We start from the raw sequence: 25907 nt of genomic DNA on the forward strand, positions 1-25907 counted from the left end.
TTTAAAAAACACAAAGTGTGTTTTCATCTTTATTTTACCGACAGGAAAATACATAGACCACAATCCACTGCGGCAGCGCTCCAGCCATTGGAAGAAGAGGCTGGTAGTTTGGCCAATCAGAGGGCGGCGGGAGCTTTCAAACTATAGACAGGAAACAGTTCCGAGCAGCGACGGTTTGGACCCGAAGAGTTTCACACGATTTCACCGTCTGTAGTTTCATCTGAGGTTTAATCTGTGGAATTTAGAAAAACATATTGAATTCACTGAGAGGACAGACGACAAGAAAACTGACCCGCCGGAGGACGGAGGACGGAGACACGGAGAGGACACAACATGGCGGACTGTGACGGACGCTGTGAGTTTCTACATGTTTTACTTTCTGATAGCGTCTCCGTGTTCGGCTGCTGGTTCGGCTGCTGGTCTGTCCCTGCTGGACTTACTAACATATACAGTGTTTCCTCACAGATCAGCAGACGTCTTAATGTCGTCTCTCAGCAGGACACAGTTCAGAAATGGCTTCCAGAGTTGAGAATGTTTATGTGTGTGTGTGTTTTCAGATGAGCGTCTGACAGCAGAGCAGATGGATGAGCAGAGGATCCAGAATGTGGCCTATCAGTACCTGTGCAGGCTGGAGGAGGCCAAGAGGTCAGTGATGTCACACTCAGCTGATGGCTGTCAACAAACAACAGCAGCTCTTCTCTGCTGTCAGTGGTTCTTTTTTTTTTTCATCTCAGTAGCTTCATTCACACGTCCGTTTGCATGCTGGGATTTTGCGCCAATTCTCCGCCTCCATCTCAGTGTGAATCTCTCGGAGGCGGCAAGGGGTGAAATTTCGCTCCGGCGTTGATCCGTCTCTGGAGGGAGTATCAGGGGCGTATTACTGGAGAACCGAACCTGTGTGAACGGATAAGCCGGCTGCTGTCAAGGACGTATTGATCATACAGTCTGATAATTGCACAGATCCTTCACTCAACTAAATACAGAGAAATGTCCCACAAAGCAACGTTACAGGACCAACTTACACTATATTGCCAAAAGTATTGGCTCACCTGCCTTGACTCGCAAATGAACTTAAGAGACATCCCATTCTTAATCAATAGGGTTTAATATGACGTCGGTCCCTTTGCAGATATAACAGGTTCACCTCTTCTGCGAAGGCTTTCCACAAGGTTTAGGAGTGTTTATGGGAATTTTTGACAATTCTTCCAGAGGCACATTTGTGAGGTCACTGATGTTGGACAGGAAGGCCTGGCTCTCAGTCTCTGCTCCAATTCATCCCAAAGGTGTTCTATCAGGTTGAGGTCAGGATTCTGTGCAGGCCAGTCAAGTTCATCCACACCAAACTCTCTCCTCATGTCTTTATGGACCTGCTTTGTGCACTGGTGCAGTCATGTTGAAACAGGAGGGGACCATCCCCAAACTGTCCAACATCTCTTGGTATGCTGACACATTCAGAGTTCCTTTCACTGGAACTAAGAGACCAGGCGCAGCTCCTGAAGAACAACCCCACACCATAATCCCCCTCCACCAAACTTTACACTTGGCACAATGCAGTCAGACAAGTACCGTTCTCCTGGCAAACACCAGAGCCGGACTCGTCCATCAGATTGCCAGATGGAGAAGAGCGATTCGTCACTCCAGAGAACGTCTCTACAGCTCTCAAGTCCAGTGGCGGCGTACTTTACATCACTGCATCCAACGCTTTGCATTGCACTTGCTGATGTACGGCTTGGATGCAGCTGCTTGGCCATGGAAACCCATTCCGTGAAGCTCTCTACTCACTGTTCTGGAGCTAATCTCAAGGCAACATGAAGTTTGGAGGTCTGTAATGATTGACTCTGCAGAAAGTTGGCGACCTCTGTGCCTCAGCATCCGCTGACCCACTCCGTCATTTTACCTGGCCTACCACTTCATGGCTGAGTTGCTGTTGTTCCCAATCGCTCCCACTTTGTTATAATATCACTGACAGTTGACTTTGGTATATTTTAGGATTGAGGAAATTTCACGACTGGACTTGTTGCACAGGTAGCACTATATCACAGTACCATACTGGAATTCACTGAGCTCCTGAAAGCGATCCATTCTTTCACAAATGTTTGTAGAAACAGTCTGCATGCCTAGGTGCTTGTTATTATACACTTGTGGCCATGGAAATGATTGGAACACCTGATTTCAATTATTTGGATGGGTGAGTGAATACTTTTGGCAATATGAGGAAAAAAAATACCACAATATACATGGAGAAGCATCTGTCCTCCTGTCTGTCCTCCTGTCTGACCTACCAAATTTTCGTCACATTTCTGCTCGAAAAAACGGCGTGTGTCACCGGCAAAAGACTTTTAACTTGTCAGGTGTTTGTGTTGTCGTTGTTACTGTTGTTACGACAGAGTCAGACAGTGTCCTGTTCACTGATGGTGTTTATATAATTATGTGATTTAGAGTGAAAAACGTAACCTTGTTACTTTCCAGGATGTTTGGTGGGTCAGGATCTCAATCACAACACATTAAAACAGCATCCATATTGTTATATACTGTTTGTGGGTTTAGATTGACAGGAGGACACCTGGGAAACACCTTGAAAACACACACGCCATCATCATGACATGTACTGTCATGCCTCTTTAGGAGCCGCAGATCACACAGCGGTGCATCTTTATGGAGATGCTTCGCTCTGTCTGTTGTGGCGTTAATGGTTTTCTTGTGGCTACTGTTGCCTGCTGCTGTTGTCAGCGTGTGACATCACAAATGACATCATCACTCTGTGTCGTTTCTCCTCAGGTGGATGGAGGCGTGTCTGGGGGAGCAGCTTCCTGCTCCCACTGAGCTGGAGGAGTCGTTGAGGAACGGAGTCATTCTTGCAAAACTGGGTCATCGATTCGCTCCAAATGCAGTCGCTCTGAAGAAAATCTACGACCCTGAGCAGCGCCGATACCAAGTAACTCAATTTTTTTCTCCTACAAATGACAAAAAAATTATTTAAAGTAGTGATGTCCTGATCCCAAAAAATTTGAATGTGGACCCAAGCCCGATTTAATTATTTTTAAAATTATTTTTATTTATTTTTTTTAAAAAATTATGTCGGAGCACAATTTGTGGCAGAACATGATGTTACTCTGGCAAACCTGATCAAATGTCTGCAGTATTGATTTAACTTAAAGTAGAAAGCGAAAGCAGTCCAGCAGCAACATGTAACATCTGCAGTATGACCGTTTCATGAGGGGAAACAAAAGAGCTGTAGTTCATACTACACATTTGATACGAGAAAATATTACAGAGAGGGTAACTGAATGAATTGCTCTGGATAACCAGCTCATGTCCATGGTAGAGGATCAGGGTTTTCTTCGTCTCCAGGAGTTGGTGACTCCCCAGTATGTCCTACCATCTCTGCATTACATCACACTGACTCCACTCAGTTACAGCGTACCGTATATGCACCAGTTTGGTGGCTCTCATACAGCAGAGCATGTAAAACAGACAGTTGAGGAGATGTTGAACACTGTGAAATAGACAAGCAACGCGTCCACGTCATTTTACATGACAACATGAGGAATATGTAAAAGCAGTGGATGATATGGAGGCACCAAGCGTGGCTGCATCTCACACACTGCAGCTGCTGTACAAGAGGGTCTGCTGTCACACTGCAGCGTCACACACTCACCTGCTAACACAAGGAAGGTGGAGGCCAGTGTTGCATATGAAAGTATTTACTTTGTTTCAATGCAATTAAAACCTATTACGGAACAGCTTGGACGTAGGTACTTTGTTTCTTAATGCAACTGTATTATCTGGGACAATATTAGTTAAGGCTGAGTATCAGATCGGGACTCGGTATCTGAAGATACTAAAGATGAAAGGACTTGGATTGGATCGGGGTAAAACAAACCTGATCAGAACATCCCTAGTTAAAAGCAATGCTTTTATTTTAATACTTTTATTGTAAACAGGAGGTTTCAAACTCACTTGAAATAAAATGTGTCCCTTTTTGATAAAATGCTTGACAGTGGGGGGACCAGTGAACTATTAGAATCAATCATGTCATCAATACGGTGGAGTGCAGTATGTTAGTGATGGGTTAGTGTTGATACAGTTTGTCTTTGCTATATTGATAATCAATCCCCTCTATTGATCTGATCAGGCGGTGGGTCTTCAGTTCCGTCACACTGACAACATCAACCACTGGAGGGATGCCATGACCTCCCTGGGACTGCCCACGGTCAGTGACACACTTATCACAGTATTGATCAGCTCATCACAGTATTGATCAGCTGATCAGTAATTACTTGTAGTTGTTTTCAGATCTTCCAGCCAGAAACGACTGACGTGTACGACAAAAAGAACATGCCGAGAGCTGTGTACTGTATCCACGCACTCAGGTGGGTTCACCTGTCTGTCTGCTCAGCTGTCTGTGTGTCTCTCTTTGACCTGTCTCTCACTCCGTTACATTTACATGCTATATAGTCATGCTATACATGGTCGAGGTGGAGTCTGAACAAATGAGTCTTTTGCGGAAGATGGCGAGTGACTCAGGAGTTCTTTCTCTGTCTCTCTCTCTCTACCTGTCTGTCTCTCTCTACCTGTCTATCTCTCTCTACCTGTCTATCTGCAGCCTGTACCTGTACAGACGGGGTCTGGCTCCTCAGATCTATGACCTGTATGGAAAAGTCAAGTTCACAGGTGAGTTTTGACCAGATTGACAGATTGATCAATAATCAACTGATATCAGCTCACGTTATCAAGATTGGTTTGACTGTAAGATGTTCTGATCAACAGTTCTATTGATCTTTGAAACTTCAGCTGATCAATCAGCTGTGATTAGAGGAGAGCAGCGGCCATCCTGGAATAATTGTGTGTGTGTGTGTGTGTGTGTGTGTGTGTGTGTGTGTGTGTGTGTGTGTAGAGGAGGAGATCAATAACATGAAGATGGAGCTGGATAAACTCGGGATCCAGATGCCGGCATTTAACAAGATAGGAGGAATTCTGGCCAATGAGCTGTCAGTGGACGAGGCTGCAGGTAAAGACGGATGAGCTGATTGGCTGAGAGCTCAGAGGACAGAGCGCAGCAGACAGTGACATGCTGAGTTTTTTTCCCATCAGTTCATGCGGCGGTGATCGCCATTAATGAGGCGGTGGACAAGGGTCAGGTGGAGGTGACGGCAGCTGCTCTGAGGAATCCTAACGCCCTGCTCAGTGACTTGCAGGAGGAGCTGATGAGCGTCTACCAGGAGCTGCTGCAGCAGGCCAAGAGGAGGAAGGAGGAGCAGGCAGCACGCAGGGTGAGGCTGCTCTCTGATTTGTCAGAGACATGCTGACTACAAAGACAAATAAAATGATATCATGTTATCAGTCACTCCTGATTATTGATTATAGTGTGTGTGTGTGTGTGTGTGTCTCAGTGTGGAGGTCCAGAGGACAAAGACATCTATGAAGAATTTCTGACTCAGAGAGAAATCCAGGACAACGTCCACATTGTCAACTGTGAGTTAGAAACAGGAAATATTTGATTCAGAAATCAATAAAATGTGATGATACTGATTGTGTGTGTGTGTGTGTGTGTCAGTGCGGTCAGCGGTGGAGCAGGTGGATGAAGCCCTGGACTCTGCAGATGAACTCTCTCTGCTTGCAGCTCTGCAGCAGCCATGTTTGGCTCTCAGGGGCCTCCGTGCTGACCATGGACCCTGGTACCTGGAGGAGCTGTTAGCAGAACGGCAGCAGAAGGCCCTGGTACACACACACACACACACACACACACACACACACTTTGTTATTTATGCATCATCATGTGCTGTTTTTATAAAATCTCTTTTACCTGATGAGACCTGAGTCATCTGTGACCTCTGACCTCTGTGACATCAGCATCAGGGTTGTGTTGATCCTCTGGAGCCCAACGAGCTGCAGGAAGCTGTGACCATCGCCAACCAGGACGCTCAGAGAGACAGAGCTGGTAAGTCTGTGTGTTCACTTTGTTTTATTATAAACTAAATCGCTTTTGAATTTTGGACAAAAGGAGACGTGAAGAGGTCAACAGAGACTCTGAGACAGTTTCACTCTTTCCTGATGTTTTAATAAATTATGTGATAATTACACATTAATGAGCAGATTAATCATAATCATACAAAAGGTTCATCAGTTAATATTGGAGAGCTGAAAGTAATTAATTCAATCTTCAATCAATAACTCTGTGTGTTCAGTACACATGGCGTTGCAGGCTGTGAATGCATCGCTGCGTCTCAGTGACCCCCGACACACCGTCAGCTGTCTGATGACCTCTGACCTCCAGCTGCCACAGGTGTTTCCTTTCGCTGCGACTCTTTATCACCGAGAGCTCCAGCTGCTGCAGAGACAGACTGCTCAGGTACACCTGCACACACCTGACAGACGGCACTCAGGAGCCCCTCTCACACAGAGATGCTGCATTATCACCGCAGCGGCGATTTGATGTCGGCTTATCCATTATAATACTGCACCTCTGATTCTACCTGCAGAGGCGGATCAGCATTGGAGTGAAATTTCAGCCCTCGCTGCCTCTGAAACTTTGATACAGAGGAGGAGGAGGAGAATTGACGCAGGATCCCTGCATCCAAACAGCAGCGTGTGAATGGGGCTACTGGGTTACACACGGTGACACACGACCGCACACTTCTTGTCATGTGACTTTAATGTTTCCTGTCTGTCTCCACCAGGTGGAGCTGCAGCTGGAGGAGCTGTTTGTTGCCGTGGAGATGCTGTCAGCTGTCGCTCTCATCAATCAGTCATTAGAGGTGGGACATCTGCAGCGATTCAGCTCCCTGTTGGTCAGCCCATCTGCAGGGCTGTCTGATGTGGATGACACGCTGATGGACAGGTACGACTTGTACACCTGTCTGTCAACTCACCTGTCTGTCTGCTGTGTTGTCTTTGTTTGTTTGGTTTGTTTATATATTTTAAACCATGTTTGTTTATTCTGTGTCACAAATAAACAACTTACTGAAACAAATGATGTCATCATGTCCTCAGGTACCTCAGGTGTCTGTCTGGTCTGAAGCAGCAGGCAGGAGGAGATCTCCTGACCTGGAATCAGCTGCAGCAAGAAATCAACTCCATCAACAACTCAGCACAGGATGAACACCAAAGTATGCACAGTCCAACTGTTTCCACTCTTTGTGAGAAGCTAGGCTAACAGTCTATTCAGGTGTATTAACAAGCACAGAGGCTTGAGGACGCCTCCCTGAGGGCCTCCACGTGTTGGTAGCATAAATGTTGGACTGCTCCTTTAACTGGGATTGAGTCGTTGTTGTCTCATCGTGTTCAGAGCTGCAGTGATCAACTGATCCACTGTCACATATTTATCAGATGATGAATGTTTGATGTGCTGTAGAGTTTGGCGGTATCCAAATTTTGATACATCAAACCTCCCTATTTTACCAAGGTATACGGTATTACTGTGACTAATTAAAAATTATGACATAAGGCTCAGACAGTGTCACCAAACGAATAAATTAATTAATTAATTAACAAATAAATTATTAAATAAGCCCATTAATGTATAGTATTCAGATATATTCTTAGTTGCATCATCTAACCTTAACAGATTCAGATATTCAGATACAAATTTATGCTTACCGTTATGAGACTATGTTCTGGGAGTCCCAACTCCACTTGCTCCTTGTGGAATTCACTCTTACATTGCCAGCTGTATGAAAAGGCCCCGACAATATAACGGCACAGTCAGAGGGTGTGGTCGTTTTTTTGCCTCTGGTCATGCAGTGCATTTGTGACAGCCAAATTTAGATTGTGACCGAAGCAGTTAAGCCACGGCCAATTCAGGGACCTGATTGTGGCAGAATCAGCAGCATCAAGATTGTCCGCCGTATGACCCTCAGGTAAGTATGTTGTTTGGAGGCATTTGGATTCAAGTTTCCACTCAGGTGTGGACAGTCAGGGACAAATATGGTGTCATGTTAAATGACAACTATGTCAGTTGTTAAAGAAGAACTGTCTGCCTCTGACAGCAGCACTTGAACCTCATCTTGAACTTTATCATAGAAATGTGGGGCGGCTGATTGAGAGAAATGTTTGCATCCAGGTTGTTCGTCCTGGGCATCTAGGACCTTTACCATGTCCTTAAACAACTTTTTTTCCACCATGTGCAAAGAGACCATTTCCTTCACCAAGTATTTTGTCACTGCATCAGCACAGGTTTTCCAACAGACACTGTCCGTTTTGTACTTTGTTGCTTTCCTGAAGGCCCCCGGTACTGTTGGCTGCGTGTAACTGGCGGTGGACCGAGTTGTTGTTGGTCCTGCATTGGTATCAGCGCGAGGCGTTGAAACTGTTGCACTGAGTGAACTTGAGGCCAAATGCATCCTCGCAGCAGTGAGTGGGTGGTTGATCCGGAGATGTGTCCTTAGGTTAGAGGTGTATCCATCTCTCGTGGTCACCTTTTTATCGCACAATTTACAAATTGCCTCATCAATATTTACCGCCTCTCCTTTCTCGTTTGGTTGGAACCCGAAATACTGCCAAACTGCAGAAGTCGTGTTCTTCTTTGAGACCAGGTCACTTGGTGCGTGACTCACCATGTTTTTGCCTTTCTCTCTGTCTCTCTCGCCTCCGCACTGTCACGTGATGATAACCACACATAAGTGCTCCTGGACATAGACTCATTTTTAGGCATTAAATAAATTATATTTAATATTTAATCCATATTTCCTATATAAGTGCATTGCATTTTTTTTAAATGACGGCACTGAAACTGATATCGTTGCTATTTTTATGAGCCTGCAGTATAACCTATTACTGCCCAAGCCTAATGTGCTGCCTGTCTGTCTTTACATCACAGCACAGTGACTATAATCAACTCACCTGGTGACGCCATCATTCTGCATCAGACATTTAATACAACCAATCACGAATCAATCAAGTGATCAGATAATCAGTAAATTCACTGATCATAAAATCATCTGCCCTTCAGAGCTGCTGGCTGTTGGTCAGGTTAACGAGGCTGTGATCAGAGGAGACTCTCAGCAGCTGCTGTCCACTTTGCTGCTGCCTTCCTGTGGTGTGGAGGAGGTGTTACCTGCCAACACCTGCAGATACCTGAGCCTGCTGACCAGAGCCAGGCAGCACAAAGCTCAGGTAAATCCACACAGTGACCCCTCATGGGTTGACTCCTCAATTTACACCAAGAACTCACACTGGAACCTGGAGCAGAGCTCTGATGTCTTTATCTTCATCTTCATCTTGAAGTCACATGGCTGCCCTCTGTCCAATCAGGTGAGCAGAGACCTGGGAGCTGAGCTGTGGTTGGCTGATATCCAAGAAGCAGTGAGGAGAGCCAATCAGGAGAGTCAGAGAGCTCTGAAGTGTGAGTTCTCTGTCAAGTTAAAGGATCTAAAACTTATTTTTAATTGACAAACACACAAATTGGAAAATAAATATTTGAATTAATGTATTTAAATTTGCTGTATGCAATGTTTCAAAACGTTTATGATCTGTGTGTGTGTGTGGTCAGTGTGTCTGTCAGTTGCAGCAGTGAATCAGGCTGTGAAGGAGAACAGAGTGAATCAGACTCTTCGTGTTCTGAGTTTACCTGAAGTTCAGCTGCAGGGACTCAAATCTGTCTGTGCTGCAGATTATCAGAGGGAACTCTACAATCTGATCACAGACCGGATACAGACAGGTACTGACCAATCACAGACTGGATACATACAGGTACTGACCAGTCACAGACTGGATACAGACAGGTACTGACCAGTCACAGACCGGATACAGACAGGTACTGACCAGTCACAGGCCGGATACAGACAGGTACTGACCAGTCACAGACCGGATACAGACAGGTACTGACCAGTCACAGGCCGGATACAGACAGGTACTGACCAGTCACAGGCCGGATACAGACAGGTACTGACCAGTCACAGACCGGATACAGACAGGTACTGACCAGTCACAGGCCGGATACAGACAGGTACTGACCAGTCACAGGCCGGATACAGACAGGTACTGACCAGTCACAGGCCGGATACAGACAGGTACTGACCAGTCACAGGCCGGATACAGACAGGTACTGACCAGTCACAGGCCGGATACAGACAGGTACTGACCAGTCACAGACTGGATACAGACAGGTACTGACCAGTCACAGACTGGATACAGACAGGTACTGACATGGTCAGTCTGTAATCCCTCACACAGGCTCCATCAGTTTGACATGTGACCTATAACTTTAACCCTTTATCGGGCACTCATTGAAATAAAAACATTTTCTAAAAGGTGTGTATGTCTAAAAAAACATTTAAAAAACACAGATAGACTTAAAGGAACATTTATTTTTATCAGTTTTTTATGGAACATTAATAACACACACATATCTACATACCAATCCAAATAAATGAGGACAAACATTAACTAGTAGGACCATCATGCCTGTAGTATAACAACATGACAGCTTTGCGATTCGTCAGTCTGAGGGTTAGGGACCGCACCAACCTGCAGCGTTTTGCTGAAGCACCAAGGTTTTTGTGTGTGTGTGAGCGCAGGAGACAACAGGAGTCCGTGGGTTCGAGTCCGGCTCGATGACGGCTTATTCTACTTCTTCCACCTGAACCGACTGGAGGGCAGCTGGGACAAACCGAGCGGCTTCATACAGAACAGTGTGTTCCTGGACCGACACGACATACAGGTGAGACACACCTGGTGTCAGGGGTCTCAGGACTGTCTTTATATTTCGCCGATTCAGTTTCAAGGACAGATTTTGTCTCCTTGCCTGTGATTGGTCAGCAGCAGTAATGTCGTGTGTATGATGTCGCTGCAGGAGGTGGTCAGTCGTGTTTCAGGCTCGTACAGCCGCAGCATCCTCTGGCGGAGCAGTGAAGCCCTCATCATTGGTCTGCAGGCTGTCAGTCGAGGGTTCCTGATCAGACAGAGGCTGGAGGCTCGCCGAGGTTACCTGATGAGTCACACACCTGCTGTCATTGTCATCCAGGTGAGAACACTACTGACATTATGCTGAATAAATATCTGACATCACAAGAGTTTAGTGACAGTCACTAAAGTTAATAAAAATCAGCTGAAGTTCAACAAAATTGCACACTACCTGTCTGCTCCTGCTCCGAGATGGCACCACGGTGTGTTGGTGCACGTTGTTTTGTCTTGTGTTTTTTGTTAATTTAACTTTTTGCCTGGATACCCGGTGCTCTTTCAGTAGAGAAGAACTGGTTTCCATAACGGCAACCACTCCGGTGGACCTATTTTCCACTTTTCTCCTCCCATCCATTGAATTATTGTCACATACTGGTCAAAGGTGCACTCACCTTTGCTCACGTGATTTAACGCCGGAGGAGAGGGAAACGATCTGGTGCGCTCGTGCGTCTCCATCAACGCAGACATCGCAAACTGCTACCAGGCATATTTCTCTCCAACGTGCGCTCACGGTGCAACAAACTGGACGAGTTTCGGCTGCTGGTGGGGAAAAACGGAGACATCTTCTGTTTCGTGTTTTACGGAGATGTGGCAACACAGAACTCTCCGGCAAAACTAAAGGTGGAGGTAACAGTGTCTTGTCTGTCTGAGCCCCTTCCACACAGATTACAAACAAATCTAAACCCCCCCACTCCATCAATGACCTGCGACTTGCAAATGAGCTGAACAAGTTCTACTACCTCCATTCACACTGCTGTTTGGATGCGGCTTTAGTTCGCCAATTTCCCGCCTCCGTCTCAGTGTGAATCTCTCGGAGGCAGGAGGAGTGAAATTTTGCTCCGCTGATCCGCCTCTGGAGGTACTAACAGGGCCACATTATTGGTGAGCTGAACCAGTGTGAACGGTAAACCGGCTCCGCCTATGGAGGGTGTGTCGATTGTACTGTCTGATAACTGCACAGGTCCTTCACTCAACTTGATAAAGAGAAATTTTCCACAAAGTAGGGTTACTGTAACTGTCTTTGGGCACTACTATGAGGAAAAAATATACCACAGCTACGTGAAGAAGCTTCACCCCCCTCTATCCTCCCGACTCTTCTCGTCACATTTCTGCCTGAAAAACAGCGTCTGTCACTGGCAAAAAAACTGTAACTCACCAAATGTTAATGATGAAAATAAATCTCCGCGATCGTCAGTCCTCCAGACTGAGACTTCAGTGAACTGAAGAACGTAACTTTGTCACTTTCCAGGATGTTTGGTGGGTCAGGATCTCAATCACTACACATTATAACAGCATCCATATGATTATAAACTCCACCGGTTTAGATTGACAGGAGGACACCTGGGAACCACCTTGAAAACACGCCGACATCATCATCACGATGTCTCTGTCACAACTCTTTAGGAGCCGCAGCGCCAGCTTTCTGTGTGAATTACACAGTTGTTAATCTTTAAGGCAGAGATGGGATTGTTTCAAGAATGTTTGCGTCCAAACGGACAGACAGTAGAAGGGGAAACCGAACAAAATGAGAAGAAGACGAAAATGGCTAGTCTGTTATCTATAATCCTTTTTCGCTCAACCTAGTGGCAGAGCAGCATAATATTTTGTCTTAGTAACCCTGATAGGCTCAGTATCTTCTGCAGCACGAACACAAGCATGTAGTCCGCCATTGTTATGTGACGTCGAGGGGTTAACAGGTCGAAGGCTAGAGGTTGAGGGGTGGGGCGATGGCGTCATCGATACACAAAGTATTCAGATTCGTTTTAGAATTTTGAGACCACCCTGAGACCAGGTTTAAAAAAAAAGCGCGTATACAGGATCCATGTGGACGATCAGCCAAAACCATGCAAAACATGCGTTTACCCACAAAAGCGTTTCCAGGTGGATGGCCTGCCTCTCCATCCACCCTGAAGCACTTCGCTGACCAGCTGTCTACAGTGTTCACAGCCATCTTCAACACCTCACTGGAGACATGTCATGTGCCAGCCTGCTTCAGAGTCTCCACCATCATCCCCGTCCCCATCCCTAAAAAGCCAGTGACCACAGGACTGCAGACCAGTCGCCCTGACCTGTGGTCATGAAGTCTTTTGAAAGCCTTGTGCTCTCCCATGTCAAATCCTTAACCTGAAGCTGGGAAACATGTCTCTGAATCCCAGACCATCAGCACCGGATCCCCCCAAGGCTGCATTCTTTCTCCCTGTACACCAACAGTTGCACCAGTTCGTTAAGCTCCTGAATTTCACGGATGACTCCATGCTCATTGGGCCCATCTCTGGCGGGAACGAGTCCGCCTACAGGTGGGAGATTGACCACCCGGTGACATGGTGCAACTAGAACAACTTGGAGCTTAATGCTCTAAAGATAGTGGAGATAGTCACGGACTTCAGGAAGAACCCAGCCCAACCCCCCTCCGTCATCCTGTGTGAATCCCCAGTCGACTCTGTGGAGTCCTGCTGCTTTCCTGGGCACCATCATCACACAGGACCTAAAACAGGAGCTGAACATCAGATGCCTCACCAAAAAAGCACAACAGAGAATGTTCTTCCTGTGGCAGCTGAAGAAGTTAAACCTGTCAAAGATGATGATGGTGCACTTCTACACTGCCATCACAGAGTCCATCTTCACCTACGCTGCTGCCACTGCTAAGGACAAGAGCAGACTGCAGCGTATCATACGCTCTGCTGAGAAGGTGATTGTCTGCAACCTTCCATCCCATCGTGACCTGCACAGCTCCAGGGTTCTGAGGCATGCAGGCAGGATTGTGGCTGACCCCTCCCATCCCGGTCACAGACTTTTTGTCACTCTCCCCTCTTGCAGGAGGCTGCGTCCATCAGGACCAAAACCTCCCGCCTCATAAACAGTTTCTTTCCTTCTGCAGTTGGGATCCTTAACAAGTCCTGGGACTCCCACTGACACTGACTGTTGCAGTCTGGCACCCCCCTCCACCAGCCCTTGAACTTGCAGAATTTGTACAATTTATATAACTTTTGTCTTTTATCTCTTCAAATTTTATTTATCAGTCATCCCTCACTTTACGTCTTTGTTTGTTTACATTGTATATATTAAAGTCATTGTTTGTTTATTGTCTATTGTCTTCAATATATGCACCTTCTTCATCAGGACAAATTCCTTGTTGGTGTACAATCCTTCTTGGTAATAAATCTGTTTCTGATTCTGACTGTGTGCTGAACACTCACATGTCTGTCTCCCTGTGATCAGTCTCACTGGAGGAGGTTCGTCCAGCAGGGGGCGTACAGGCGTCGGCTGCAGTTTCTCTACATGAACTGGAGAGCTGTCGTCAAGGTAACGACTGACCGTCTGAAACCGTCACACATCAAACAACGTTCTGTTTTTATGAGTTAACCTCTGTGTGTGTGTGTGTGTGTGTGTGTGTGTGTGTGTGTGTGTGTCAACAGATTCAGTCGGTGGTGAAGATGTGGTTGGTGAGGAGAAAATATCGAGCACGCCTGAGTTTCTTCAGACGTAATGTGAGTTTTCCTGATGTTCCTGATCAGATTATAGATTATTCTTCAACAGATCAAGATGTTAGCACTTCCTGTTCCCTCGTCTCAAAATCTGAATGTGTTTTCAGTTAAATGTGTGAAATACGATGTGTGGTCACCACAGGCTGAACATATTTACAGGTTTTGTTCATCATTAAATGACCCACGGTTTAATTATCTCATCTATTCCAACAGCGGTGGATTCTTGCAAATCAAATTACTGCCACTGGGTGGAGCCACACACAGCTGACCTGTGCCTGATTCTACTGTCAGATCATGATGACAAGTTTAGCAAATATAACAAAAATAGTTAGAGACTACAACTTTAATGAGACAACACACTTGCCTAAAAACACACATGAACTGTTGGCTTCTGTTAACTGTTTGACCTGACACAACTGAAGCTTTAGTTTTTTCTCCTCAGATCTGTTCAGATCTTTATTCGTAAAGACGATAAATCAAACCTGTTCCACATCAGATCTGCAGCTGTCATTGGCTCGAAACAAGCCAGGAGAGAGGGAAGACTCCTAAAAACCAATGCTTGGTCTATGGGAACGTTTCCATGTTAATGCTATTGATCTTTTGGCATGTAAAAGACACAAGTCTATAAATATCTGTTCTCTACATTTTATTTTATGTCCCTTTGGATAAATGCCAAGAATGAAGAATCTAGGATCTGCTACTAAACGGATTGAAAGTATCTCCTGAATAATACGACTCACATCTGACCAAAACTCCTTGGGCACTTCCAAATGCAATGGAAGAGTGTTCCTTTCTCTTTACCACATTTGATACATAAACGTCCCACAGTGAATCCATTTTGATCTTCATGTATGATCCCTGGAGGAAAGTTTCTAATCTTTTGGCTAAAATTTTACACAAGGTTTTTAAGTGTGATTTTAAGAGACTAATTGGTCTCAAATGTTCACATTTATCATTTGCCTTTCCTGGTTTAGGACGTAAAATAATGAATGCACCTCTTAACGAGGGTGGTAAAATTCCTTTTTGGAAAGATTCCCTAAACATTTCTAAAAGAGGGGTTAGTAATTTACATTCAGATTTTTTATAAAAGTCTGAAGGTAAACTGTCAGGGCCTGCGGCTTTGCCAGATTTCAAGCATTTTATTGTGCTTGAGATGTCCTCCAGCAGTAATCTATCCTCTGTTGAGATTTTTGGGAAATTAATATTTTCTAGAAATATCTTTTGGTCTGGGAGTTCTGGATCTCTTCCAGAGGTATACAGATTTTCATAATACCTTCTAAATGCATCGGTAATTATGATGGGATCTATGATACTCTCCCCATCTTGGTTTATCAGACTAGTGATGGCCCTTTCAGTCTGAAGCTGTTTTATGCGCCACGCCAAAAAAGATTATCCATAGCTTTTAAGGAGGAAATTTCGTTGTATTCCACCCTTAAAAACACTATTTCCTGATGTAATTTGGAACAAGGATTCTGATAATAATTTGTTTCTAAGAGGTTAATTTTTGATTCCAGCAAGGTAAATTTTTGTTTAGCATTTTTTGACTTACAACTTGTAAAATTTATGATTTGGCCCCTAATTAAAGCTTTAAATGCCTCCCACCTAATACTTGCTGATGTTTCTGTTCATGAACATCTTACTAATGGACGCCTGCCAGCCAATCAGAAAACGGTATCATCTGTGTCCACAGGTGGGCGCTGTCATAAAGATCCAGGCCTTCTTCAGAGCCAACAGGGCGCGAGATGAGTACAGGATGCTGGGTAAGCTGATCTCAGCTCTGATTGGTCTGTTGAGATGTGTGACATCAGCAAATATTTTCCATCCATTTTCGTCCGCTTATCCGGGGCTTATCATTTAAAAACTTGAGTCATTAATAAGCCCCTCCCCTCACCTGTCTCAGTGCACTCGGGTACACCCCCCCTGTCTGTGGTCAGGAAGTTCGTTCACCTGCTTGACCTGGGCGACGGTGACATCAGAGAGGAGGCGGAGCTTCTGCGTCTGAGGGAAGAGGTGGCAAGGACGATCCGCTTCAACCGGCTGCTGGAGGTGGATCTCAACCTGATGGACCTGAAAATTGGCCTACTGGTCCGCAACAGAGCCACGCTGCAGGTAAGAGGATGGATGACAGGGGAACCTGCTCCTTAACCTGTCTGTCCTCGTCAGTGTTGAACGAGCCTGTCTGTGTGAACAGGAAGTGGTTAGTCACTGTAAAAAGCTAACGAAGAAGAACAAGGAGCAGCTGTCAGACATGATGGACGTCGGGAGGAGTAAAGGACTGAAGGCTCTGAGCAGAGAGCGCAGAGACAGACTGGAGGCCTACCAGCACCTGTTCTACCTGCTGCAGGTGAGACCAGCAGCGTTAATGATTCAGAGTTTATGATCAGTGATGTCAGCTACACTGTAACCAGTAACATGTAAACCCAACAAACTCACGTCCACCTGTGTGTGTGTGTGTGTGTGTGTGTGTGTGTGTGTGTGTGTCTGTGTGTCTGTGTGTGTCTGTGTGTGTGTGTCTGTGTGTGTGTGTCTGTGTGTGTGTGTGTGTGTGTGTGTGTGTCAGACTCAGCCTCTCTACCTGGCTCAGCTGATCTTCCTGATGCCTCAGAGTCGCTCCACCTCCTTCATGGAGATGTTGGTGTTCAGTCTGTTTAACTATGGCTCCGACCGCCGGGAGGCGTTCCTGCTGCTGCAGCTGTTCACTGAGGCGCTGCGATACGAGATCAGGTCACTGACACACGTACACAGTGTATATACACACACGCACACAGTGTATATACACACACATACACAGACAGACAGACTCAGTTTAATGTAATTAATCGGCAACATGTCTCTGTGATGATGTCAGGCTGAAGGTGGAGCAGCCTCAGGACGTGGTCACAGGTAACCCCACCGTCATCAAGATGTTGGTGAACTTTTACCGCCACGCTCGTGGTCAAAACACCCTGCGGGAGTCTCTGGGTCCAGCTCTGCAGGACGTCCTGCTGGACCGGACTCTGAGCATTAGGACTGACCCAGTGGAGGTCTACAAGACCTGGATCAACCAGACCGAGACCCAGACTGGACACAAGAGGTGTGAACAGACATTATTGTTCTGACAGGGCCACAGTTCTCTTGTCTGTGTTCCTGACATCCTCACATCTTTACTTCATTAACACCTGGTCACATTGTTCTGACCCGTAACCTCCAGCCTGGAGCTGATGAAGTGAAGGAGGCATGAGTCATGTCAGGAACACTCTAACTGTCTGGCTCTGAGAGCAGGTGAATTCTGACCCTGTTGACTCTCCATACCTGACTCACCTGTTGCCTGCAGCTCTCTGCCGTATGAGGTCTCACCTGGTGACGCCTTGAGTCACCCTGAAGTCCAGAGACGCATTGACATCGCCATCATCAACCTGAAGAACCTGACGGACAGAGTGCTCAAAGCCATCACCTCCAACCTCCACAAACTACCGTATGTCTCCCATGCATGAAAATCACTCACTTTTCGGCGAAATTCGCCGTTTTGAAACCAAAATAGGTGACCTACGTGAATTGTGTAGATCGGATGAGAAAATATTTTGGACAGGTATGGACAGGACATGTCGGTATACCAGAGGATGAACTGCGAACATGTGCGCGCCTGAGGGGAGCCTTGAATTTGATAAAAACAACTTTTCTAAAATCTCTACATCTCATTTTCAATTTCCATCTAGCAGATGTGTTCAGGAAGATCAGTAAGCATGTTGCATTCTCTTTCAGAAAGACAACGAATTTGTCTTCAAAATAAGAGCTTTACATTGCACCCCATTGGAGTTTCGAACTGGATTCTTAGCAGGGGACTTTTAATTTGAAAGTAGCAACCGTTCGTAGTGTTCAGAGCCAACTGAGTCGCACAGTGCAGGTCACCAGCACCTCCACCCATCTCACGCAGAGGTCGGCACATTGACAGCTTGGATTTAGATAACGTTAGCAATGGAGGTGGAAAAAAGCGTACCCTCTGAGGCGGCTAACTGGTGACCCAAAACAGACCCCAAATACCCCGCCCTCTGTCTAAATCCACGGACCTAGCTGCAAAAAGGACGGCCAAATTGGCGGCTTGCTGTCCACTTTAAAAACTGCTAATAACTATGCAAACAAGCGCAGCCATGCACTGCAGGCACACTGTCAAACAGAAGTGCACAGGAAGAAGGTGCAGGTCATAGCATCGACACACTGTAGCCAGCACCTTTCTTCCAAGAAGAGAGACAGAAACTTCTTCAAAACCCATATTCATCTTGTCACAACACACTCTTTAAGGGTTTGCTTTTCTCATTCTGGGGCAGATTGCGCTGTTACAGTTGTGCTGTTGTGCATTTCATGAGACAAGTTGTCAGTCTCATTTATTGTATAGCATAATGTGACCATGTTTATTATACATTCATACTGTCTTGTAATTTTGCTTGATTTTTCTCTCAAAATGCATCAGATTGATGCTTTTGAATATGAAATATTCAAAATTGTGTGTGTGTTGTAGGTATGGATTACGTTACACAGCAAAGGTTCTCAGAGACGCTCTGAAGACAAAATTTCCTGCAGCCAGCGACGACGAGCTCTATAAGGTAAAAGATTCTCGGCCAGTCGGCTGCTGATTGATCAGTCAGGATGATGTCATCTGATGCTATCTGATCAGCCAATGTATATCTCAAATGTTTGAGCTCATTCAGGATTATAGTTTGTGCCGACCAGAAGACTTTTACAGTGTAAAACATGCTGCTCAGTATGTGAAACAAACAGAACAAAGCCAGTTCAGACAATACCGGGCTGAACCAACCCTGAACTGAAGCTGTGAAGGAATAAGAGTCATTAAAAAAAAACAAAAAAACTTTTGTTTTAAACCATATTAGGGCTGTGATGTCACTTCCTGTCTGTGTGACTGCCCTCAGATTGTCGGTAACCTGGTCTACTATCGCTACATGAACCCGGCTGTCGTGGCTCCAGACGGTTTCGATGTGGTGGAGCGGTCCGCCGGCTCCACCCTGCAGCCGGAGCAGCGTCACATCCTGGGCTCCATCGCCCGCATGCTGCAGCACGCCGCCGCCAACAAACACTTTCACGGAGATGGATACCATGTCAGAGCTCTGAACCAGTACATCAGTCAGACCCACAAAAAGTTCAGGTCAGAGGCCTCGTGAGCTTTGAGCTCTGAGATCATCACTAATCTTGTAACCACAACCAGGTCCAAACATCAAACTCCCTCAGTTACGTGTGATGTTAAAGTACGACTTATATTTGAGTTTGTGTTTAAAGTGAACAGAGAGAAACATTTGTGTGAGAAGGCCTGGACTGTATTTGACCAACCCAAGCTGCACTGGACTGGACTGGACTGGACTAAGGAGGTTCTGGTTGTTTGTATCCAACAGGAAGTTCCTGAAGTGTGTTTGTGATGTTCCTGAACCAGAGGACAGATTCAACATGGATGAGTACTCTGAGCTGCTCATCGTCAACAAACCTGTCATCTACATCTCCGTTAGCGAGCTGCTCAACACGCACAAGGTCTGTACAGAGAGTCAGGACCAGGACCAAGATCTGGACCAGGTCCTGGATAAAAAGGACACATCATGTCTGCAGCTGCTTTCTCAATGTGTGTGTGTGTGTGTGTGTGTGTGTGTGTGTGTGTGTGTGTGTGTGTGTGTGTGTGTGTGTGTGTGTGTGTGTGTGTGTGTGTGTGTGTGTGTGTGTGTGTGTGTGTGTGTAGTTGTTGTTGGAGCAGCAGGAGGTTTTGTGTCCAGACCCGTCTGACCCTCTGAGGCTGCTGCTGAAGGACCTGGGCTCAGTGCCGACCCTGCAGGAGCTCATCGGTACGACAGCTACCACAGCTACAGACCTATCAGACCTTCTACAGACTAATTGAGGTGAATTGTGATGCAACATCTGTGCTTTCTACCCTTCAGGAGAATCTTCTTCAGCAGATCCAGGATCAGAGTTCAGTAAGATGGAAGTGTCTCTGACTCTTACCAACAAGTTTGATATCTTCGATGAGTCGGACGACAAACCAGACACCAGAGGACTGCTGCTCAGGTAGCTTAGCCTGTCAGTGTATTGGCTGCTCCTGCACAGGAATGTTTAGACCAGAGCTGGATGTTCTGTTCTGTGTGGGCTCAGATGGAACAGGTCAGATGACAGATTCTATTGTGTTTTCAGCACAAAGCAGCTGATCATTGATATTATCAGGACTCAGTCAGGTGACTCTCTGAGTGACATCCTGCGAGCGTCTGCATCACATGACCAGGTACACACACACACACACACACACACACACACACACACTAAACCTCAGGTAACCTTCCATTGTCTCTTCTTGTCAACAGGAAGTGTGTCATGATTGGCTGGTACAGCGGCGTGCTCGGCAGGACGCTCGTACACCTGAGAAGATGAAGAGGAACCAGTCTCTGGTCGCCAACGGCAACCTGAGCTTAGACGAGAAGAAGAGGAAGATCCTGAGGAGTCTTCGTCGTCTGGAGGGACTGGGAGTCCTGAGACCGCCTCAGGCTGAAAACCAGATCCTGCAGATGATCGCCAAGGTGACCAATCGCACACAGACACACCTGAAACAAGAAGTGATGTCACAGTTGTGCGTATTTTCCCAGCGGTTTTTACAATTTGAAATATTTTTAAGTCTTCATTGCGGTGTTGGACTTGGGTCTGTGGTCACAGCCTGGACTGAGTTATAAATGAATTATTAATGAATGATTTAACGGTCTAAACTGCCTCCAGGACATCCGCCAGCAGCGTCTGCACCGCCAGCGCCGTGGGGCGGAGCTTCAGAAGTTGCGTCAGACTCTCAGCAGCCTGCAGGCAAAGAGCAGCTTTCATAGTGAACAGGTGGACTACTACAGACATTACATCACTTCCTGTCTGGACAACCTGACCAGGTACACACACACACACACACACACACACACACACACACTGTGATAACTGAGGTTTTCTGTACTGAACATGTAAATAATATCTCATTAATAACTACACTCTCTAAACTCTGGTCGGATCACACACTGTCAGTCAGCCTGAGATGTGTCTGCTGTCTAGAGCAGTGGCCCCCAACCACCGGGCCACGGACCAGTACTAATGGTACTGGGCCACAGAGAAATAATCAATAAGTTATTTTATTTCCGTTATATTGACAATTACACTCTGAAAGTTGTTTTCATTTTGTAAAACAGATTCTCTTCTAATAGCCTCCATCTGTTCCTCTCGAGGCGCTTCACACCTGTTTCAGTCACGTTAGACCCAAAACAATAAACCCTCACACTGAGATTAGTGGACAAAAACGTCTTCGGAGAGCTTTGGCCCAATGATGAGATGGAAGAAGAGCCTATGACTGCCATGAAAAGGGAAGCTGCATGTCAGGAGATTAACTGTCTTCAAGTTGGCTGATAAAGTGGCTGAACTGCAGCTGTGGGAACTGCTACAGACTCAGACCTGCCAACGTGTACTGATTTTGCGTTCTCGGTACGCATTTTGACCCTTAAGTAATCTTGTACGTATTGCTGCTCTCCTGGGACGCATTTTGTTGCATTTCGCAGTTCGCCCGTTTCAGTTTCTATGCAAGTTCAGATCTATGAAGTTGCGCCTGCCGCTGAGCCAAAACAATCTGCGTGTAAGTGGAGTGAAAAGGTTTTTGCCAATTGGAGTGCTGCATTTTAACACCTTCGCCCACCTGCCCGTCCTACCAAATGCTCCGTGCGTTTAATCTAATTCAGTGCATCAAGCAAGCCAGGCTGACCGGATAACTGATCCCTCTTCGGCCGTTTGCTGTCACTGCTGATGCAAACCGCATTGAACAGGTAAAATTAAGATGTTGAGTTTACCCGACGGTGTTGTTAACCACTCGTCAAAGTTACCGTTCATCGATGTTGTGAGTGTGTGTTGGAAACAGCAGGCAAACCTTCAGTGTCCCCGGATCCATTACTGCTGCACACAAAACTGTGGGCTTGCGTGCCATGGTGGCGGAACTGCCTCCAAAAAAGGTTCAGAAACCTCAAAGATTTCTTGACAGCTATTGGGGAGATGGCGTTGCCTGCACATGTCCAGGCTGCCCCATCACTCGTTCTGCAAGACCGACACTAACATTAGTCACCAAGAGGCAACAGGTAACGAGCACAGTCCCACACAGTAATGCTCCCCGGCCCCCAAAACATATTGAAATTAAAAATAGAAGGATGATATGAAAAAACGTTCATAGCGCCAATAAGCTACCCTTTCACACCCGCTATACTTCCCATCAGTGGGGGGGGCAGTTAGAAAAGTGGTCAGATGTCTAGAGATCTAGAGGGTTTTAGACAGACTAGGTGCTGATTAACATAAGATAAATAAATAGAGTAATTACAAAACAGGATTTAGGTTACAGTTGGGCTATTTTTTATTTTTGATCCTTAATGAATTTATAAACACTAAAAATGACCGTGACATCATAACAGGGTGTCCAGCTGTGACAAGCTATTGTAGCTCTTGTTAATGATGCATAGCTTAGGTCTAATGTAGAGGCCAGTGTAATGGCAACTGACACAAATGGCATTTATTGAAATACCATTTTAAAAGCCTATCTGAAATGATCTGACCCATGTTATTTATTAACCTGTAATTCAATAATAATAATTACTCATAAAATTTCCTCAAGGTTGGCAGGTCTGCAGACTGTAGAGGACAGTGGCCTTAAAGTATGTGACCTTGGTAAGTTACGGAGTAGACTGGACATAAGGAAAAAAAATCAGTGGCAATTACTAGTCATATAATTGTATTGTATTTCTGCGTAATCCAGCCCCCCCATAAAATAATGTCTTGCATGAAACTGGTCCGTAGCCTCGAGATCAAACCTTGACAGTAACCGCAGCTCACACATCAGACCGGCTGGACCATCCATCCATCCATCCATCCATCCATCCATCCATCCATCCATTCTCATCCGCTTATCCGACCGGGTCGTCGGGGCAGCTGCCTGAGCAGGGACGCCCAGACTTCCCTCTCCCCGGACACTTCCTCCAGCTCTTCCGGGAGGATCCCAAGGCGTTCCCAGGCCAGCTGGGTGACATAGTCACTCCAGCGTGTCCTGGGTCTTCCTCTGGGTCTCCTCCCGGCGGGACATGCCAGGGACACCTCCCGAAGGAGGTGTCCAGGGGGCATCCGATACAGATGCCCGAGCCACCTGGTCCGGCTGGACCGCCATTTTTGAATGTTACAGGCAACAGAAATAAACAAGTCTGATGATGTCACATATCTTGGTGATTGGACGAACTAAACTCTCCTTACTTCAGGTCGGTGTGAACGTTTCTGCCATTTGTGTTGCAGTAAATCGACCAATAAGAAGGCAGCTGAGAGCAAAGGGAAGAAGAAGCTTCCTGCTCTGAGCTACAGCGCCGCCCGGCTGCAGGAGAAAGGAGTTCTGTTAGAGATCCAAGACCTGCCGGCTACCCAGTGAGAACGCACTCCTAACATGATGACATCACAATGTAACAACACACTCCTGGTGTTCTACTGTAACATGATGACATCACAATGTGACAGCACCTCAATACCAAATGAGAATACGAGAACGTGACTTTAATGTTTTATTTGATGACTCGTTACACGATCAATCAGTTTTATTTTAAACAGAAAGTGAACTGAACCGTTCTGTTCCAGGTTCAAGAACGTCGTCTTTGACATCATCGCCGGACCTGAGAGAGGAAGTTTCAATGTCAAAGCTCGATTTCTCGGAGTCGAGATGGAAGAGTTCCTGCTCAAATACCAGGTAAAACCCAGACTACATACTGAGCCAAACCCAGAACTGAGTCCAAACAATACAAATATTTGGTGTGTGTGTCTGTGTGTAACAGGACCTACTGCAGCTGCAGTACGAGGGCGTGGCCGTGATGAAGATGTTCGACAAGGCAAAGGTCAATGTCAACCTACTCATATTCCTCCTTAACAAAAAGTTTTTCAAGAAATGAGCAGAGTGATGCTCTGACTGTTCAATCCTATCTCCGTTTTTGTAGCTCACTTTTTTTTATCTGTTTTGATTTTAAAACAACTCTACACAGAACAGAGTGAAGCATCCTCTCTGTGCTTTGATGTCACTACAGCAACAAGTCGTCTTTCTTCATGCTGATTGGTTGATAAACGTGTTAATCAGTAATATATGCTTCATCATCATGAATGTGATGTCATGTTATTGCATTACTACATTGAAATAACAGAGCAGAAAGAAAGCAAATACTTTAAACAGAGTGAATCATCTTCTTTGTTTTCCTATGTTTTTAATATCTCACAACATTATGTCCAGTTTTATCGTACCGAGTGAAACCTCGTCTTTACACACTTATCTGTTTTTATGTCTCACTTGTCTGTTAGTGATCAGCTGTTCTGATGCCTGATTGATAACAGATGATCAATACCTGTAAATATTTTCTGTCGATGAAGAGAAACTTTATAACTTTCTGTCACACTTTAACCCAATAAAAATCTGATTGCATCAAATCAATATGAGGCATTGTTAATATCACAGCTCCAATTAATTGGTTGGTTTATTGATTAACTGAAGTTCCTCCTGAGCTGTAGGTTGTAGGAAACATGGTGGATCAGTGTGAGACGGGCTCATGAGGAGCACAGTCTCTATCTATCTATCTATCTATCTATCTATCTATCTATCTATCTATCTATCTATCTAGGCTTTAACTGTCGTGTACCACCCTTTACTTCTCTTAGAGGGCCCTCTCCTCACAGTGGGAGAGGAAGTCTAACCCTCAGAGCCGTCAGGACACCACGGCTCCAACAGGGTCTCTGTTTAGGGAGTCATTTAGCCACTGTGTTCCATGTTCCAGTGTTTTCATTTCGTTTTTGTCTGTGCAGCAACAGGAGAAGGTTACCTTTGAGACAGGATGAGAGATAACATTAAAGAAGTACAATGACAAGAGGCTTGGTTAAGGTAATATCACCTAATGTGATGTCAATCCCATTAAGAGGAGTAAAATCTTGAGCAAAAGGGAAAGGTGGGAATTGTTTTCTTTCGAGAAACACACCTTTCTGAGCTAGACCATGCTAAACTTAAGAAAAGGGGTTTCAAATCAAATCTTCTCAGCTTCATATAAATCTGGGCTAAGAAGAGTGTTGTCAGTTTTAATAGCTGAGGGGTTTCATTTTGAAGAGCAGTTTGAAATCAAAGGCAAGGAGGGAAGGTATATTATGGTGGGGGAAGATTTGAGGGGGTTGAAGGCACCTTTCTGAACGTCTACGCACTACCTGGCGCAAACTAGTCATTTTTTAGGATCATTTTTGATTTGATGTTAACTAAAGCCCAGGGCCTAACATTTTTTGCTTATTTTTCCTCACTCCATTCCACCTCCTCTCGAATTGATTACTTTTTAATGTTCCACAAGGACGTGCATGTGGTCAAATTATGTGGTATAGGACTTATGGACATCTCAGCTCACTGCCCAGTTCAAATGGAAATTGAATTCAATTTTAAAGGGAGAATTTTGTTATGGAGGCTAAATGCCTCTATATTGAATGGGAAGATGAAGGATG

At 45.5% G+C, this 25907-nt stretch overlaps 1 protein-coding gene across 2 annotated transcripts; it reads left to right on the forward strand.

Annotated features, from left to right (window-relative positions):
• The first annotated feature begins 58 nt into the window (after positions 1-58).
• Positions 59-24864, forward strand: iqgap3 (IQ motif containing GTPase activating protein 3). Of its 2 annotated transcripts, XM_037075585.1 has the most exons (39): positions 59-355; positions 558-645; positions 2779-2935; positions 4136-4213; positions 4297-4373; positions 4607-4674; positions 4898-5011; positions 5095-5273; positions 5394-5475; positions 5558-5721; positions 5854-5941; positions 6189-6352; positions 6681-6841; positions 6994-7109; positions 8951-9114; positions 9253-9343; positions 9491-9658; positions 10518-10660; positions 10793-10963; positions 14119-14202; positions 14316-14387; positions 16075-16144; positions 16285-16493; positions 16576-16728; positions 16945-17108; positions 17233-17457; positions 17698-17838; positions 18880-18964; positions 19289-19521; positions 19766-19898; positions 20101-20203; positions 20297-20423; positions 20547-20634; positions 20714-20926; positions 21120-21277; positions 23694-23819; positions 24027-24135; positions 24221-24280; positions 24425-24864. In XM_037075585.1, the coding sequence occupies exons 1-39, from the start codon at positions 334-336 to the stop codon at positions 24575-24577; spliced, it is 5001 nt and encodes a 1666-aa protein (XP_036931480.1). In that variant the 5' UTR covers positions 59-333; the 3' UTR covers positions 24578-24864. The 2 variants fall into 2 exon arrangements, with proteins under 2 accessions (XP_036931480.1, XP_036931482.1); XM_037075587.1 differs by lacking the exon at positions 24425-24864 and having other exon boundaries at positions 63-355; positions 24221-24414.
• The last annotated feature ends 1043 nt before the right edge of the window (positions 24865-25907 follow it).

Source organism: Acanthopagrus latus, chromosome 17, assembly GCF_904848185.1.
Source record: "Acanthopagrus latus isolate v.2019 chromosome 17, fAcaLat1.1, whole genome shotgun sequence".
NCBI lineage: Eukaryota > Metazoa > Chordata > Actinopteri > Spariformes > Sparidae > Acanthopagrus > Acanthopagrus latus.